We start from the raw sequence: 18435 nt of genomic DNA, 5'->3' as shown, positions 1-18435 counted from the left end.
TTGCACCTTATTAAAGCTACAGTAAACCCTGTTGCTCAGTGGAGTCTTCAAGTGCCTGGAAGGCATTAGACATCACACAGATACCTTGACTCCTTCTGCGTTATGGGGAACACTTCAGCTGCTTTTTCTCCCTTGCTCTTAAGAGCATGATTTTTTCTGTCTTGTAATTTTGAAGCGGGCATTCCTATGAATACAAATAATAGCTGTATAAGCTGAAATCACAGCAACTGCTGTTGACAACAGTCATGATTTAATTATAAAGATTGACTGTGTGTATCGCTTCATCCCTAAGAAGAGATGAAAGGATATTGTGAAGTATGCTATAATCATTTTACAAAGGAGTTTAGAAAAGAAGGCAAACCTGAAAACCCTGGTTTGAAAGGACAGCTAAATAGTCAAATTCTCTGAGTGAAAACAGTGTCTCATAAAGGCTAATTCAACATAAGTTTAGTAAAGTAAAATTGAACATGTTTTATCTTTGTGTTTTGTTCTCCATTCATTTTTCCATTTAGTCACATTGTTGAGCTGAGGCTATATCCCAATCAAACAGTTATAGGATTATTAGGACATGATTCCCACTTGACGGCATAAGGTTGGAGATTTAATTTGCTCAGCTGCTGTGAGCTTCCTGAAACAACTGTGTACCAAAAGAAGGATTCTACATTTTTTTCTCATTCTGTTTTTCAAATATTTACTCTTACAAAATCGCTTAGCACTAAGGGTCCATGTTGTCCTTTGAAATCAATGAAGTTGGGCAGGCACATCTGGTGACAGAATTAGACGTTACTATTTTTTCTCCCCCCCCTCTTCATTCTTCAATAGCAGGAATTGCCAGACATAGTATTTAAGAAAAACAAAACCCCTGTCATATTTGAATTTTAATGAATCATTTTGACTCAATTTTTTTTTCATATTACAGTTGCTTTACATATTATGGTTGCTTATCTTTCTTTTTTTCTCCTTTTTTCTTTTTTGTAGTAATAGCAACAACTTTAACTGATGCCAAATTATGTATTTATATCACAGATCAGGCTGCAAATTCATTCTTTTCCAGAGAGGCAGAAAGATCATGTAAAACTGGTGACCACATGTTGACAGGCTGCATGATTTAACAAAACCAGAGGCAATCATTTAAAAGAAAAATGTTTTATTTTCTGCCAGCAGAGTATAATGGAGAGAAATTGGTTGGTATTATTTTTAAAAATTGCTCAAATCACTGTAGTTAGTATAAAATTGTCTCTGGAACTATTTCCTGTAAGTTAACCAGACATATGATTGTATCCTTTCTCTTTTGAATACTGAAGCTCACATTTCATCTGTCTTGTGTAGAGTCTGTCAGGTATAATAGCTCTTTGTGATGGTTGCTTCTTTTCTTCTTTCTTTTCTATAGCTAAACCCTCACCCACAAACCTTAAGCAATTGCTGGTTTTAAGCATCACTCAGTAGCTATTACTAGCAGTCTAGCAGTCACAGCACCTCTTTCCTCTTCTGATGAGTTTGTAGGTCTATCAACAGGTAAGATCCAAGATTAACATTCAGTGTTTAGGGGTCTAAATATCCTCGACTCCAAAGTATTTCTAGTTTACCTGACTGACATTATCCCTGTGAGGACAGGTTTTGAATACAGCAATGTGGCATTTTCAAACACAACATTTGGTACATCTTTTCTCTAGGAGCAGCATTTTCCAGAATTGTGTGGGCCTGAAAATCTTACCTTGTCTTGCGCATCTCTGTGAATAATGACTTTTGGGGATTATCTCAAGAATTAATCATTTTACAGAATCTTTCTTCTTGTTTCTGAGTTCAGCCATTTTACCCTGACTTAGCCATTTTACATCAAAAATTCTGAGGTGGTATAAAAGAAATTCTTGCCAGCTTGTGATTCCTTTATCCCTCAGAAACAAAATACAGAAATTATTGCAGAAGCTCGGCCTAGATTCAACTGAGAAAATTCTACATGCCTGAGACAAAATATGTTGTTTTCTCACATTGAGTTAGAATTTTTCTCTCATTTTGCATGCTTTATAGCTTATTGAACTTATCAGACCTGTTTCTATTTCTGCAGTATAAAAACCATGACTGGCCAAGAAAAACACAGGGATAAGCACAAAACTGACATTGTAGTTCAAAGCTGTTTCTCAGTGTCTCTTTCTTCTGTGAACTCCACATTGAAAGATTTAAGTTTTTGATGAGTAGTAGCAGAACACTGTAGCCCAGTACAATGCTGTTTCAGATATGCAGTAAAATAATCTTTAAATGTATCAGTTGAAGTATTGAACATGGAAATGATGATTGATGCTGCTGCATTCAGTGTTGAAATCTCTTAGGTTTTTTTATGTTGAAAAAAAAGAGACATCTAAAATGAACACTGGAAAACATACAATGACTCAGTTTGTTCAATCAATTGAGTGTCTTGGCAAAGGGAAGGTTAAGAGGGTGACTTGATCGTGGACCATAATTAGCCAGGCAGGAGGAAGATAGCAGATATTTGGAGTTTCTTTTGTTTAGTGGACAAAAGGATTGCAAGATTCAGTGACTGAAAGCTGAACTCAGCAAAGTTGAAATTGGAAAAAAGACACAAAATGTTAATGGTGAGGCTAATTTAAACAGTGCAGCTGCTTAGCAATAGAAATTCTTTACATCTTGGAGTTTTCAGATTAGGATTGATACTTTTGCAAAAGAAACCAGAATTACAGGGTAATGCTATATGGCCTTCCTCATGTTAAAGATAGTTCCTAGATAATCATGATATTCCTCTCTTATCTAGACCTGTAAGACTTTGCAGGAAGATGTTTTATCTGCTAGCTAATTAAGAGGTCACTCAAGGCAAGGAGCTCTTGAGAAGGGGCCCTTGCCTCTGCATTGTGCTTTGTTTTGTGGTTTGGTGTCGCTCACATTTTTCATCTCTGTGACTGGTTGGCTCTTTTTGAGGAATTGTTTTAGCAAGGTCTTTTACTACTAGGTTGAGGGGTAACTGTGGCAGCTTCTGGGCAGTATTTCAGAGCCCTGATAATTTTAATACGTTTGATGCAATCTGATGGGTTAAGGATTTTGTTAATCTTGCTTGCAGTTGAATATTGTTAAAGATAAGCATTACTTAGAGCATGAGATTTATGTCAACTGTTAAAACTCTGAGGCTTTTGTCTAAGTGTTATTTTTTAAAGTTCAAGGATTGTAATTGATGATGAGTGTGTTTTAAGGAAAGGTTTTGGCATATCACTACTTTGGTCAAAAATGCATGTGTCATCAGGTCTATTCTGACTAATTAAAGTGGTCTCTGAGGAGAATTGAGTTTTGCTATACCATATCTGAAAACTTTGTTTAGAAATTAAATCTTGGATCTGCTGCCTGTGCCTGAAAATTAAAATACAGGTGACATAGCTCCAGCACAGCAGTTACCAGCACATGTGGCACCCTCTGGGTGGAGCGCATAACCTTTGACAGCAGACTCTTGGCACTCCAGGAAACACTTAAGCCCAATCATGTGTGTGACCAGTACTGGTATCTGTAAAGAGAACAAAGAGGAAATTCTTCTACAAGCAGTGTGGGTTTCATGTTTACCCCAATGTATTGAAATGGATTAAAAACTAACAATATCTTTTTTTGCATGACTTTTTGCTCTTCACCAGTGCATGTGGCACTTAGAGCTGTTCCTTATCCCAGACCATTAAATGGAAAGTAACTGTAATCCTTCTGCAAGTGAAGTCAGTGAAGGCTGGAGCCTGTCCTGGTATATGTAAGCAGTAAGAAAAGCCAATTCATTGGTAGTATAGGTGTGAGAGATGGCTGCTTGTGAAAATGTTGCTGTCTTGTGCTCTACTGACACTAATTTATACTAAACTCTTCAGGGTTCAAGCAAGGGGGGGTAAAAGTGAAAGGCCTTGAAGCTTATTCATACTCTACTGAGTCAATGGTTCAGCAGCTAACACTGCACCTTGGAGAGTGAATCTCATGCCGCTGGGAAAACAGGCTTGAATAAATGCACCAGTCAGCTGTTGGAGGCACCAGGGACTTCTAAGACTGCAGAGTAAAAATTTTGCATGCACTACTTGGTTTTGAGCAGTCAACAAAGGTAATTGTACCACCATCCAGGCCAACTGTTGCTTGTGTTTGTATTTTTTTTGGTTTTTTAAGATGTACTTGGAGATATTTTAAAACTAGGTAGCTTGAGTATCAATGACAATGTGATCTCCATCAGTACTGCTTTTATCACAGAAAATTGCAGAAATGCTGCAGAAAACATGCAGGAAATGAAGCCTGACAGTGGTCCTGTAGCTCACTGACTGTTCTGTTGAAGTTCTATTTTGTCAGCTTTCAGATAGCTCAGCTGGGACTCTGAACTGGAATAGCTCCTTTGGACTGCAGTCCCAGTGTATCCCATATCCCTTCAACCCTTCCTCATGTAAAGCTTTGCAAAGACTCCCATGAGGAGGGTTCAAAACTATAACTTGTGTGTGTTCTGCATACACCTATCAGTGTGCACATAATTTTTAGATAGAAAGGAGACAATAAGGAGATGATGAGGATGATAATTGTAAGAGAGATAAAGGAGATAAGGAGATAAAAGCTAAAGAGATAAAGAATGTTATTTTTTTCAGAAAGCATCCTAGTATTGTAGTAATCGAGAACACACCACTAAGAGATTATTTATGTGGCAGCAGTGAAAGAGAGAGGTTGGAATTCTCGCCTTTTTTTTTCCTGGCTCTGGGAGCTCAGTTGAAACATATACAGAGAGCACAGCCAACTCTAACAAAATCCCTGTTTTGGTCATCTATAAAGAGCAAACTTGAGTTACCTGAAGGCAACGTTGTTCTCTTAGGCCTTTGGCAGTAGTGAAACTTAACGGTATAGATAAACTACCTGGTGCAAATTCAACTTATATAAAAATATTAAACAAAAATGTTTTACCTGTGCTGCTGTTTATTTCAGAGCTGGTAAAATAATCCTATGGACAATAATGGCTGTAGCTGATATAAATGTTCCAGCAAAAATTTCTGCAGTGGCTCTAACATAGGTGAGGCAAATAACAGCTATTAATTCAGAGGCAGATAAAAAAAAAAATCTAACCTGCAGTGTTCCTTCTTAAAGACAGTACTCACTAAAGGAGTATAATCAGAATTTGGGTAGTTTTTGTTCACTTCAGAGAGATTAATTTATTTAGTAGCTTATAGTTAGGCCAGAATGTAAAGCTCATATTTTAAGTGCAGGATGCTATATAGCATTTCTAGTGTGGCATAAGAGATAGCATATGTGGAGAACCTGAGTTGAAGCTAGCTGGCTTTGCGGTTGAAAGTACAATGTTTACTTTGGGCAAGCAGATGTGGTACCCAGTGACACTGTGTCTCTCTTGTCCTCTTGTTTTCCCCACATCACCTAATGGGTGCAGTTTTTCATACCTTAATGTGATTGCTGTCATTCTGGGCTGCCGTCAAAATCTGGCAACAGAGTTACCTGTACTCGCTCTTTGGTTACCCATAGAAATGCTACAATAAATTTGCACTTTTCCTCTTAATGCTGGATAAATTGCTTCTTTACATATGTGGCAATATATTCTCCTGTCACATAAGTCTTGCTGTTGTTAATTGGAATTGCTTATGCTCATTGAGGGAGGAATACTTTTCATCCTGTTTTGAAAGAAAATCTGTAATCTCGAATTTGTTTCCAAACTTCAGTCATGAGGAGAGCAGTGCAGGAAATTGCTGCTGTTCCACCAAATTAGCTTCTCAGATATCCTTTTAATTGGAGACCATAACTCAGATTCTAAGTATTTTAGGAAGCTGAACAGTACAAATTGAAATACAGATATTTCCAGTAAGGGCTCAGTTCAAAGAAAGCTTTTATACACAGATGAGTCTGCTAACAAATAGCATGTCATATGATAATGAGACCATGTTTTCTTGCGCAGTTTCACATTTCCTAACTGCACTGCTGTGAAATAAGTGGAGTGTTTATCTACTCTCTCTTAAACTGACAAATCTCTGCTAGGGATGAGTGTGCCCACTATAGACAGAACACAGATATTCAAAAGAAAGTCTAAACTCTCAATCAGAAATACATCACTTCCAAATGCAATATATCACACTAGTTCAGAACATTCATTTCCGCCAAAGTATTCTGTTTTTAATGTAAAGACTTCAATTTATGTTTAAGGACAAGCAAACTATAGTACTTTGACAGCCGTTCACACTTAATTTCTTTGCATTAAACCAACAGCATTCTTTTCCACAAACATCCATTGTTAGGACAATGCTCTCAGACGGAATTTATGAGAAATGGAATTATGTTACCAAGGAGATAGCATTTACTATAATGAAGAGTAGATCCTAGAAAATGGCCCCTTTTACAGCAGCTCAGAACAGAGCCACAAAAGCAATTGATTGGTCTTGGCATTTAGTCTTATATCAGCTGTGTCATCCATAGCTTCAGGAGTGAGAACACTAATCTGAAGTGACATTTCTGTTCTGGCGGGCTTTTCTGCCCTGATGAAAGCAATTACTTCATTCCTAAATGATAATTTGCAGGAGTTTCAACCACTTTAATTGATAATTTTTTGTTCTGAGAAGTTCAATTGTGAAGTGATTAGCTGATTTGGTAAATAGAAATTTAAGGTGTGAAATGTACAAGTTGCTCCAAGGTAAAGTGCTGTTTATTGGGTGCTGCAAAATTGCTTGATAAAACTGAGGTTTCTCTATTATCAGGAGGCTAGAAATTGCTTAGTTAGACATAGGAAGAAAAAAATGATGAAAACACTATTGTTCTAGCTGTAGAATTTGGATTTCAAACTAGTGTATCACAGCTCACTTAATGGTTTCTCTATGAAGGTGTACATTAGTTTTAAAAGATTGTGCAGGATGGCAAGTTTATAATGCCTAAAAAACCTGCCATGTTCCTATTATGATATTTTAATGACTCACTTTGGAAGTAAATCCTGTTATTTAAACAGTTCAACAAAGGTACTTATTGGTGATAAAGCATTCAGTTTAATGATTAGTTCAAGCATAACTAACATTTCCTTGAACCATGTTTACATATTTAAAAGGATCCTCTTCTGTGAAACCACAACCCCTAAAAACCAGCCTCAAGTCTTACTGATATAATAAAAAGCTTGGCTTAATATAGGTATTATTTTTTATAAGTTCTGCAGTAATTGCTAAAGCACTTTTGGCAAAATAAATTTTTTCTTTCTACAAGGAAAAGAAAGGTTTTAATAGAAATCAGTTCTGTCATATTTCCCTATACGGTGAAAAAATAATGGTCATTTCATGTGTTAAATGAGAAATATAAAGCAAAAATGAAGGTCAAACTGATTTAGCACATCAAACAGTCTTTGTCAGCCAGGCTTAATATATCCTGAGTTTGTGGAACAAATGAAATTTTGCTGCTATGTTACACTTTGCTTCCAAACAACCATTACAACTGGTTTTATATATTGTGTGAGCATCAGACCATCAAACAGTGCGTCTTTACTGACGTGTTGCTGCAGTGATGATCTACAGCAGCAATCTGCCATTTATATAAGGGCAAAATGTGCATCTATATTTAGTTGTGAAATTGGCCTATTATACTCTTGATGTTTACAGAGGCTAACATAAATTAATGATGACAGCTATGAGCAGTGCATTAGTTAAGCAGCAGAGCTTTTACCTTGAACTTGAAGGTTCCAGCTTTAACTTCCAGCATATACTATACAGCTTTCTTCACACATTAAAGAAAGTCTCAAAACATTATTTTTTCTTAGACAGCATTAAATGGCTTTAATATCTGAACTAGGCCCTTGATGATATTATGAGATAATTTACCTTTTTTTTTTTTTTGCAAATTCTTGCTTGTAAGAATGGTGATTTTTATGATGGGGCAAAAATACATTCCCCTGGAAAGTGTTGAAAGAGTCTGATTTTACTGACTTGGAACTTAGTCAGATGCTAGATATCCTTTGTCTGATAAAAAGAGCATTTTGAGGAGGCAGTCTGCCTCACTTGGTTATGTACTGCACTTTCACCTGAGTGTCTCTTCATGCAGCTCATGTCAGAGCAAGTATAGGCACTGTGGTAACTATAGATTCCAGTTAACTATGACCACAGATCTGACAAGTATGTAGGTGTTCAAAGGTTTGCAAGTTAAAATGATGAAGTCTTTGATGAATTTTTGATGGATGAATTTTTAACACAAGTCGACCTTTCTCCTTTGAGGCTGCATGCTAGATTAATTGATAAATAGTGAGACTGAGCAATGTTCGGATCTCCTAAGCAAACAAGTAGAAAAATCCATAAAAATCTGCCGTCCGGCTTCTCAGATCTACTTAAAAAAGAAAGAAGGTAAAATTTAATGTGGCTTTTGATTTGGAGGTTTTCCCCTCACAAAAGTAGTGTCCTTTTTTAGACATTGTAACTGTTATTATTAGTCTTGAAGTTCTTGTACTCTGTGTTCAGAAACAGTCTTTGTGAAAAGAAAATCTACGAATGGGACAGCAGAAAGGAAAAAAAAAAAAGGAAAAAATAACAAGTCAAAAAGTTGTCTCAAAAGAAAAGAAATCCCCAAAGATGGCAAAATGTAGTATAGAAATTAGAGGTAAACATATTAACATACTTTCATTATCAATTTTTCAGAACTAATTGAATTAGTCTTAGAAGGTTGAGTGCAGATTTTTTCTTCTTTTAATTTACATCTACAGGAGCATTAGCTCTCTTGCTTCATTCTTTTATATTTTGGATCCACTGTACTAAAAAATATCCAGTTTCATGTGTATTTGTCAAGTCTCTAGTGCATAACCTTTACAAAAATAGAACACAAAATACTGATAATAGCAAGCCTTAGGCTCATGCTACCACCAATGGTGATGTTTGACTGCCAGAACTGGTCTTTTTAACTGTATTATGTGCAATTATGCAGTGCAGGTTGGTCTCCTTTACTTCCTTCATCTTTTCTACAGTCTAAATAATTTTTTTGGAGTCAGAAAATGTGCACTGCTGTTCAGATTAATATCCACTTGGATTGAACAGTGTTTCTGAGATGCTACTATTAAATTTTGAAAAAAACATCAGGAAAAAGAGTTATATAGAAGTAAAATCAGTAAATATTCCAAATAATTCAGTCACTTAAATATTGATGCTATTCCATTCTTTGAACTTCTAATGAAGTTTAATTGTTCCACAACATCAGTAAAATTTAAAAAGATTTTTATATGACAGAACATGGCTTATGGATGGTCACCTACAGGTAGAGCAGGACATTATCTTAATGAATTGCCCAGGCATTAAAAGTCAGATTTTAAATGTACTTCTTTTAACTGCCCTCATTATTTTCACTGGTCAGCTTGAAGCCCCAGAAAAGATTCTGAAGGATGTGGCTTTGAGAAAACAGCTAATCGATTATTTCTGTAATAGATCAGAATGTATAAATGTTTGTATTGGGCAAATTTTCATAATCATCCACTACATTGTATGATATAAATACATAAATTTTGTAAATAGGTTATTTATAACAGAGGAAGGCACCTAAAGTTGATTTAAGTACAGAAATGTCCAAAGTATGGTAATATTGTTACATCTTATTAGTGTGGAACAAAGTAAGAAAAAAACGGGATCTTTCGAGTAATACTCATACAGATTTGCACGAGTTCACATGTATGGACTCAGGAGCAGTATAAATATATTGCTTTATATAATACTATAACTATGCTTACTAGCAAGTAAGCCTGGTTGTGTTCTTTATATTGGGAAAGACTATACACAAAGGGACATATATAACTTTAAGTCTCTTTTGGAGGGCTAAAGAGGCTAGATCACTTATCAGCAAAATTTTTTGTAGCAGATTCATTGTGCACTCTAATGTTGCATAGCCTTTCCTTATATCTGATTTCTTTTCTGTGAAATGGTTATAACATTCATCTGACTTTGTCCTTCAGAGAGTTGGATGCTGTTTACAGTGGACCTTTCGATCCTTGACTTTAAAAGACTAGACTAATAGAAAAATATACAGAGACATATTGCTTCATTCTCTATAAAATCTGTTATAAACGTTATTAGATATTAAGCATTATTTTTATACTATCGCTGGAGTCTTTACTACTAATCCTTATTGTTGTTAGGGGCTTAAGACATTCACTAGTGCTCAGTAACAGCTGAGTTAATAAGTAGGAAAATGTTTACTATATAAGAAGAAATGCCCTGTTCTGGTATACTTTTGCATTTCTAAAATTTCTACTGAAATCAGGGAGGATTTCAATGCCATTCTCAAAAATACTGGGCATCCTTTGTGAGAGTTTGCCATACTTCTCTGCTTGTGAAGCAAAAAAGTGAATGTGCTTGTGAATGGAAATGAACAGTAACTATGAAAGCACAACACAGATAAGCTGTCCATTGGCTAAAGTCACTATATCTCGAGTTCAGCAGTCCGTCTGTCCCTCAAACCTTGTTTTATGGCTGTTGCTTCCAATCCAATCTCTATTTGTGACAAGTCCAATGAATGTACCATAAATCCCAGCAGTGTTGTTATGTGGGGCTGAGCAGAGGGAGACCGATGTTCTGAGCAGCTCTGCTTAGGGAGGTTTCACCAAGTTTAAGGGAACAGTGTAGCTGAAATGTAAATGTGAGCTGCCTTTCTAAAACTGGGCAAGTGAACCACTGTGAACCACCACTTTCCAAGCTATATTTTGAAAATTATTTCTAACTGCAGCCATTCCCCTGTTTTCATTCAAAATGCAAATTCATATAATTAAATTATTTCACAGATTTTTGCTGCCCAAACTGAGACACAGAAGAGAGGTATTGTTATGACCCTGAGATTAGTTCAGTTGGTTAGAGCATGGTGCTAATAACACCAATATCATGGACTTCATCCCCAGCTAGGCCATTCATTTAAGTGTTGGACTTGATGATCCTTGTGGGTCACTTCCAGCTCAGAATCTTCTGTGATTCTGTGAACATATGCTAAAAACCCCTTATTTGTGTCACCATATCTGTTGATATGCTAAAACATATTTAATTGCCATTAAATGCTGCAAAAATTAGGATCTGTGATTGTCCCAACTTTCAAGTGACAGATGTCAATTGGTCAGACATATGAAGGTTGTGGGTGTGCACACAGATATGGATGCATGTATAAGCTTATGAATGTAAAGTATATAAAATTATGTGAAATAAAATATGGAGCAGGTTAAGCTTGGAATGACCACAAGCACAATGAAATCACAAGTGAGTTATGAGTACCAATAAAACTTTTATGCAACACCATATTATCATGTGTTCTGCATCTACTGTGTCTTCAATAGAAAATCTACTTTAGAAATGTCATGTATACCATTTTAGAATTATATGGTAGTATTTATTGTACCCTTTCATCTATAAAAGCCAGACCACCTTTATATCAGTCCATCTGGAAAGGCCCTAAAAAGAAAAATAAAATACATTTTAGAAACCATATCTAAAATAGCATTAGTCTTCAAGCCATTAAATATCCTGTTTATATGGTCCTGCTTCTCAGAATTATTGGGAGCTATCAGCTGGAAACTTCTAAGTCTTCTTTAGGGGGCTCTGTATATGGAAATTCTATAAGAAATGTCTTCATAAGGGAATGCAAGACGTTTCACCACTGTATTTACATTGTACCCTGATCCAGTTGTCTTAGCTACTATGCCTTCTCCACAGGAGGCAAAGAAGGAGCAATATTTATATCCCTCGGGTATATTTCCCACTGTTACTCTCTTGTTGGTACTGTGGATACTATATGTAGATTTGCTTGACTGTTGGGGGATCTTTGTCATTTGAGAACTCTTAAACATGTGGTGCATGCTTTCTGACTGTTTTTGAAAGCCACTTATATATATTTTCCCACATATTTTCCCACACTTAATTTTTCTTAGGCAGAAGAGCCTGTGTATTTCTAAGGTTTTGCAGCTTGATACTTAACAAATTCATTTATGTTCCAAGAACCACCTCTAGTTCCAGGTGTCATATGACAGGAAACAAGATGAATTTTGGTCCTGTGTCAGCATCACTGCTTTCTGTTGGGAGTTTCACACTCCTCTTTTCTAGCATCCTCTTGGGATTATTAGTGCCAGTGCTTTGCTTCATTAAGAGCATCTGACAAGCAAGCTGATGTTGCCTATCAGAATCACAGGTGCCAGAAAGGATTAACAGCCATGTTTAGGTCGTATCTAATGAATTACTGCATCCTGCTGAGGAAATCACTGCTCCCAAATTAAGGACCCATTTTATCAGCATAACTGCAGTGTCCAACAATACAGTGTATTTCTCTGGTGGAATTACATAGAGTAGAAACTAGGACTTCTGTGCACATATCCACATACACTCCCTCTTAAATTAGCTTAATGGCACTAGTTCCAAGTTACAAATTCCTTGACTTGATTCACCCCATGAAGCTTCCACAAATGGCAATATAACAAATGGTTGGGAGAAAAAGTGAGTTATTCTCAACAATGTTTCTCAAGAGTTTCTTTTGTTTATCATGTCAGCTCCCCATGCCTTCTACATTTTTTGTTGTATATGTTTGAATAACCAGAGGTGGCTTTCAAATATTTCTGTTTGCTGACTCAGGGAGGCTCACTTTTCAGCTTAACTGACTTCCATTGCAAGCTATTACTGATCCAGTTTTACATAAGTTTACATTCCTGTATATTAGTCAGTTTGGATGATCTCCTAAAGCCTCTCTAGGACTTGTAAACTATGGATATAGAATTTGGTGTTTCTAAGGAATATTCTATCACCATTCAATTTTTAACATTTTTCAGTTTTGGAAGTTGCTGAGATCTGTAATTTTTCTGATTTGTTTTACTAGGGATCTTTAACAATCTCCCATCTTATGTAGGGGTATAATTAAGTGCTTTGGGAAGAAAGTGTGGACCTCTTGGTGCAAACTTTAGGAACAGATCTATAATCTCAGTTCTTCTACTAACTTGATTTGGGGACTTTAATTCTCAGGCTTGGTTTCCGGGAAAAAAAAGATGGTGACAGGCAGAAAAGGCCATGTCTTGTGCCATGAAATTGAGCTTTCACTTGGAAGCAATTGTGCAGAGACATTTATCTGCCTTTTCCTTGTGTCACTGTTGTATACATTTAACTTGTGAGGGCATATTACTTCCTTGGAATTAATTGAACAGTTTATACCTCACAGAGTTGTAGCTTCCCATATGTCTGTGTATACATAAAATACTTTTATCTGTTGTATTTTATGCACCTTTTGAGGGATATCCATGATGGCAGATATCTAAAATTTGAAATTCGAGAGAGACGCATCTACAATGAACATTATGAAATCTTTCTTTTTAGGTACTTTTTTCCATAGAATATAGTTTACAGAGTTGATAGCATTCTATATAGAGTTTATAAAACCAAGTATGTACTTTACTGTGTCATTCAGTAGGATTCTCTATCTTTACCTGTGGGTAAGAATGTGCTGTTTCCTCCCATATCTTTATTTCACCATTCCTATTTCTTAGCCAGACCGTATTTTTAAATATAATTGCTGTTGGTGTGGAATTGTAGGGAATGTAACATGTTAACCATACTAAGGGAACTGTCATGGAGGGATTTCATTTGTGTGTTAAGGGCCCAGCTGATATGCCCTTCCAAGTCTGAAGTGGCAGAGATGGCTACAAAAATGCAGGTGGTTATGAATATTAAAGCAAGAAAAACTCTTCACTTTATTCCCAAGTTAGAAAAACAGGTAAATAGAGCTCTTAGCTTTATGGTGTTTTATCTGCATGCCTCAATTCTACTGATTTACTTCATATGTCAGAGTGCTTTTCTAGATCTCATCATTATGACTTCTTTGTTGATAAATGCAAGGTTTCAGGAAGGGTTGTGGAAGCTGGAGGGAAGTATTTTTTATTCCATTATATACTGGTTATGTTCTAGTTCTGCAGTAAAACAACTACTAGCTAATGGAATTGTGGCTTGAACTTAATCAAATTAGTAGTTAAACAAATGAAGCAAGGCCCTTAATGAGGTACAAGAACAGTTTCTACTCACCTTGCACAGTGATGGACAGACACCAGCCCCAGCATCAGCACCAGACTGATTCTACCAAGGCAGATGTATTGTAAAGCTTATAATATCCTGAATTGAACACTTTGCTTTGTGTAAAAAAAAAGAAAAAACCCCCAGGTGTTAACTACTGTCATTCCACTGCATTCAGGAGTTTTACACCAATTAAACAAATAGAGGAGGAGTAAAATATTGAGTTATTTTTGTGTGTTCTGTACTGGTGGTAGCAAATGATACATTGATGAAACAGGACAAAATTAATGTCTTTGTATTTCCAACAGCTCAGTGTAAAGCAGAAGGTTCTTTCTGATCAAAAATTTGTCTGTCTGCCATGTATGTGGTAGTGAATTACAATCAGAAATGGGAATCACATACCTGTATGAACAGCTTTCTCACCCCACTGACAAAGGTTACTGCTTCCACTGCAAAGACAGTTGAACAACTCCTAAACAGCTTCATAAAACACGGGAGTTTTCACATTATTACACCAGACTTACACTTCTGTGTCTCAGCAGTTACTGTACAACCTGTTTGGTCATATTGGCTACACTGCAGCTCCTGTCTGAGGTGACAAACACTTGAATCATCTGTTTCTAACCTTCTCCCAAGACTCAGAATTTGACAAAAATTAAGGGAAAATTTGCTTACAGTGAATCAGGAGAACCAATGGCACCTAGACAGATAAACCCCACATGTACACAGTATTCTTGGGATTTTTTTCTTTAGACTGACAGCAGACAAAGAAAAGGCAGGCTAAAAAGGAAGTGGCTAAAGTGATTTAAGAGTAGTTACATACTATGTTGACTACCACTGAAACTTAAATATTATTGTTAGTTTCAGTCGTTTAAATATGAAGTACCATTTTATATATCCTGAAATCTGTAGATCCATATGCAGCAGCATTTTGAAAATGTGGTAATGTGAAGAGAAGACCAGCAGTGAAAAAGTAAATTGGTTAAATGTGACAGAACACTGATACTGATGAATGTCCTACTTTCTTTATTATCTTTCAGTTTACAAGCTTTGAGGAAGGAAAAGTCCCGAGATGCTGCTCGCTCTCGCCGGGGAAAGGAGAATTTTGAGTTCTATGAGTTGGCAAAGTTGTTGCCGCTGCCTGCAGCCATTACCAGCCAGCTTGACAAGGCATCCATCATCCGACTTACAATTAGCTATCTGAAAATGAGGGACTTTGCTAATCAAGGTGATCCTCCATGGAACTTGAGAATGGAAGGACCTCCACCTAATACATCAGTAAAAGGTATGGAGTAAATATTGTTGTGTACTATAGAATATGGCAGCCTTTAGTAACCTCTACATTGAAATTTTTACCTTCATCCTTTCTTCTTTCCCTGCATATCAAATCCTTTAAAGGGATTCAAATGTGGAAATCTGAGGTCTGCATGAGAAAGACACCATGTGAAGGTGAAATAAACCTCTTATTTTAATTATTTTTTATTTAACAACAAACCTCTGATGTAACTATTACAGCTGTAAGTCTTCTGGGTGATGTAGACTAAATTCTTTCAAGTTATTTACCTGTTATTCTGTTGCTTTGTTTTAGCATTTTATGTAAGTATATGGTTGAGAGGAAAATTACATTATTCCTTGATTTGAGAACTCAGTCTCTTAATTTTCTGGCTATACCTTAAAGGTAGAATTACATATTTCTGAAATTTGAAAGCATCACATCCAAATACTTAAATCTTCATCTGAGAGACTAGGATATTATTTATCCTCTTGTAATGGCTATAGAAGTTATTTTGACTTCTGAGGCAGTAGGCATTTATCAACAAAATAGACTGGTTTTAGTATTAAAAGATCTCTTTTAATGCTCAAACAGTTGGGGAGCAAAAGCAGTGTTTTAGATGTGAGTTGCCACAAAATAGAAGCTGTGTGTATGTAAGCTCCTAAATAGTCTTTCCAATGACTTCTGTAAAGTGGACTTTTTTGGTAATCTCTTACTTTTTCAACTAATGCTACCCAACTCAATGAGTATCTCTGTCTGATTAGTGTTTTAAATTAGGGAGTAAGTTGCAGTAACAGAAATCAGGGTTACCAAACCTGAGATTTCTGGGTGTTCTGGCTTTGACAGCACAGAATACTCCTTTATTTTAGCTACTGCTCTCACGTTTTGAAGGAAACATATATTTGGAAGAGGCATATGAGATTTGAGCACTTCAGGTTTTTTCCACAAATCATGAACTATAAACTCTTAATCTACACTAAACTAGATAGAATGTATGTAGCATGAGGCAAACAAAGAAGCTACCTCTAAGGGTTAAGGGAGGAGGTAGAAATAGAATCTTATTTATCAGCCCACAGCTGTCCATGAAGTGCTACTTGTATTGATGGTGCAGAGGGATTTTACCTGCCCTTCCATTTAAAGGAAGTGATATTATGTAAGGAAAGTTAAAAATTTTCAATGGATGGAGAGAGGTATGGAGGGCAAAAACCTTCAGTGGATGGAGACAGGTATGGAGGGAAAAAACCAACACAGATTCAGATTGAGGATTTAGTAGCTGGATGTAGTTCCATCATTTCATATATTTAATTTATATTATCTGCCACATCATATATAATTCTCATGGAGGAAAAAAAAAAGCAGTAATTACATCATCCGGGGCATGAGTGTAACATGGTTCATTAGGCTTCTGATATAATATGCAAATATTCCCCATTTTTACAGGATGAGAGTTTATTCTCAGGCAATTAAACATTTTTTCAAGGTAGATGTAAAGTGAACTCTGCTGTACAATCTGTGATCTCTCTGTGCTTCTATAAGATGTTCTGCGTTACTGAAACTCTGAGTTCTGCCAATCTCTGTATATTTTCAGAGTATCTGGGATTTATTTTTCATTATCCTCTTCTGGATTATATACCTAAATACTGAATCTTCCTTTTTGTGTAAAGATTCTAATGAAGAAAATAATTTTAAGGAAGAACAAAATCTCAGACAACATCATCAATAGTCTGATCTAGATTAATGTTTCTCCCTAAAACAGAGCTGAGTAAACATTTAATGTCTGTTCATCCTATCTGATATAATAACCCTGCCCCTCCAGCCATGTAGTGCTATGTTTCTCATTCCTTTAGGTGCAAGGGGTGTGGGTCTCAAGAAGGGGTTTTGACATTCTTTTCCTCCTGTTAGGGTGCTTAGCTTAATACTAAGTAGGACTGTATTATTTATGTGTCAGTATATTGAAACAGTGCTTGATGAAAGTGTGTTCCATTGTATAAGAATTCCCCATAAGCATGTTTAACTTTATAGTACAGGTATATTTTATGACTTCACCAGTTCTCCTTACATAGAAACCTGTTAACACATTCTGATGAAACATTCATGAAATTACATCAAAAGAAAATCAGTTTCATTTATTAAGGTTGCTTTTTGCTGCCCTTGAAGAAGTTCGTATGTATAAACAAGCTCACATAAATAGCTTGCAGGTCCATGTGAAGTATGGATGATAAACCTACAATAAAACACTAGACATTATACTTTGTATGTGCACAAGCAATCTTCTGAATAGATTTAAAGGTATTTGGGAAATTATTTGAGAGGTACTTGCATCGTAAAGGTAACTGCTATTTTTTTTTCTTCCCCCAAATGTGTTGACCTGCTTGTGTTAATCATTCATTTTAAAGGCTTAGTTTTAAATTTTTCTCCCAGTACTGTACAGCAATTTAATAATTTTAATTCAGTATTTCAGGAAAGTCCTTTACTCTGCCCTGTATTTATCACAGCTTTTCTTAGAAGTCTGTAAAGGCTGATGAGTTTGTTTTCTTATGCCTATTGTGTAGGGATCACTACAAGTTGTGCTTGCAAATGAGCGCTCAGGTAACTCCATATAATATTTTCAGAGTCAATTACTTCATGGAAATATCTTGAGCAATTGGAAAGTAACAGATAGTTTTCTCCATTATTTTATAAATATCTGTGTTGTTATAATACAGATCAAATCTGCAATGAACATTATGCATTATTCAAGAAATGACCAGGCATTCTCAGCAGTGTTTCAGCTAAATAACTGATGATTGTAACCTTTAAAGAAATCTCATTGTGGTGACTATTGGTAAATAATTTCTCCATTCATAGTAATCTTTATTTAGAGGCAATCTAAAAACCATTATATTTTTTATTAATCTTAAAAGCAATAGCCAATGATTTGACATTTGCTAAAAATGGGAAAAAAAAATTCAATCCTCTAATACAGCAGACTTCAGTCATTTTTCTTTTGGTATATTGTCTGAGGCTTTCTGTGTGTAGGAAATCTCAGTCCTTATAAACCAATACACACACAATTTAGAGTAGATAAGCTTAAAGACAGTTCTTAAAGACTGGGGTGTGACGCTGTGTAGAAGAAAATAATCAAGATGTTACTTATAGTCAGTAAGAATAAAATTTTCAGTCTTTGACAGTACATACGATGTGTTA

At 35.9% G+C, this 18435-nt stretch overlaps 1 protein-coding gene across 11 annotated transcripts in view; it reads left to right on the top strand.

Annotated features, from left to right (window-relative positions):
- Nucleotides 1-18435, top strand: part of NPAS3 (neuronal PAS domain protein 3) — a 591061-nt gene that overhangs the window by 162052 nt on the left and 410574 nt on the right. For 8 of the 11 annotated variants that reach the window (XM_064423979.1, XM_064423977.1, XM_064423983.1 and 5 more), the window contains 2 exons: nt 15017-15261; nt 15375-15425. In XM_064423979.1, the coding sequence (XP_064280049.1) occupies nt 15017-15261; nt 15375-15425 (296 nt within the window). The remainder of the gene's footprint in view (nt 1-15016; nt 15262-15374; nt 15426-18435) is intronic. The other 3 variants (XM_064423981.1, XM_064423985.1, XM_064423988.1) reach the window with 1 other exon arrangement.

Source organism: Passer domesticus, chromosome 6 (genome assembly GCF_036417665.1).
Source record: "Passer domesticus isolate bPasDom1 chromosome 6, bPasDom1.hap1, whole genome shotgun sequence".
In the NCBI taxonomy this organism is placed as follows: domain Eukaryota; kingdom Metazoa; phylum Chordata; class Aves; order Passeriformes; family Passeridae; genus Passer; species Passer domesticus.
Note: the sequence above shows the minus strand (reverse complement) of the source record. Positions and strands in the feature narration are given on the sequence as shown.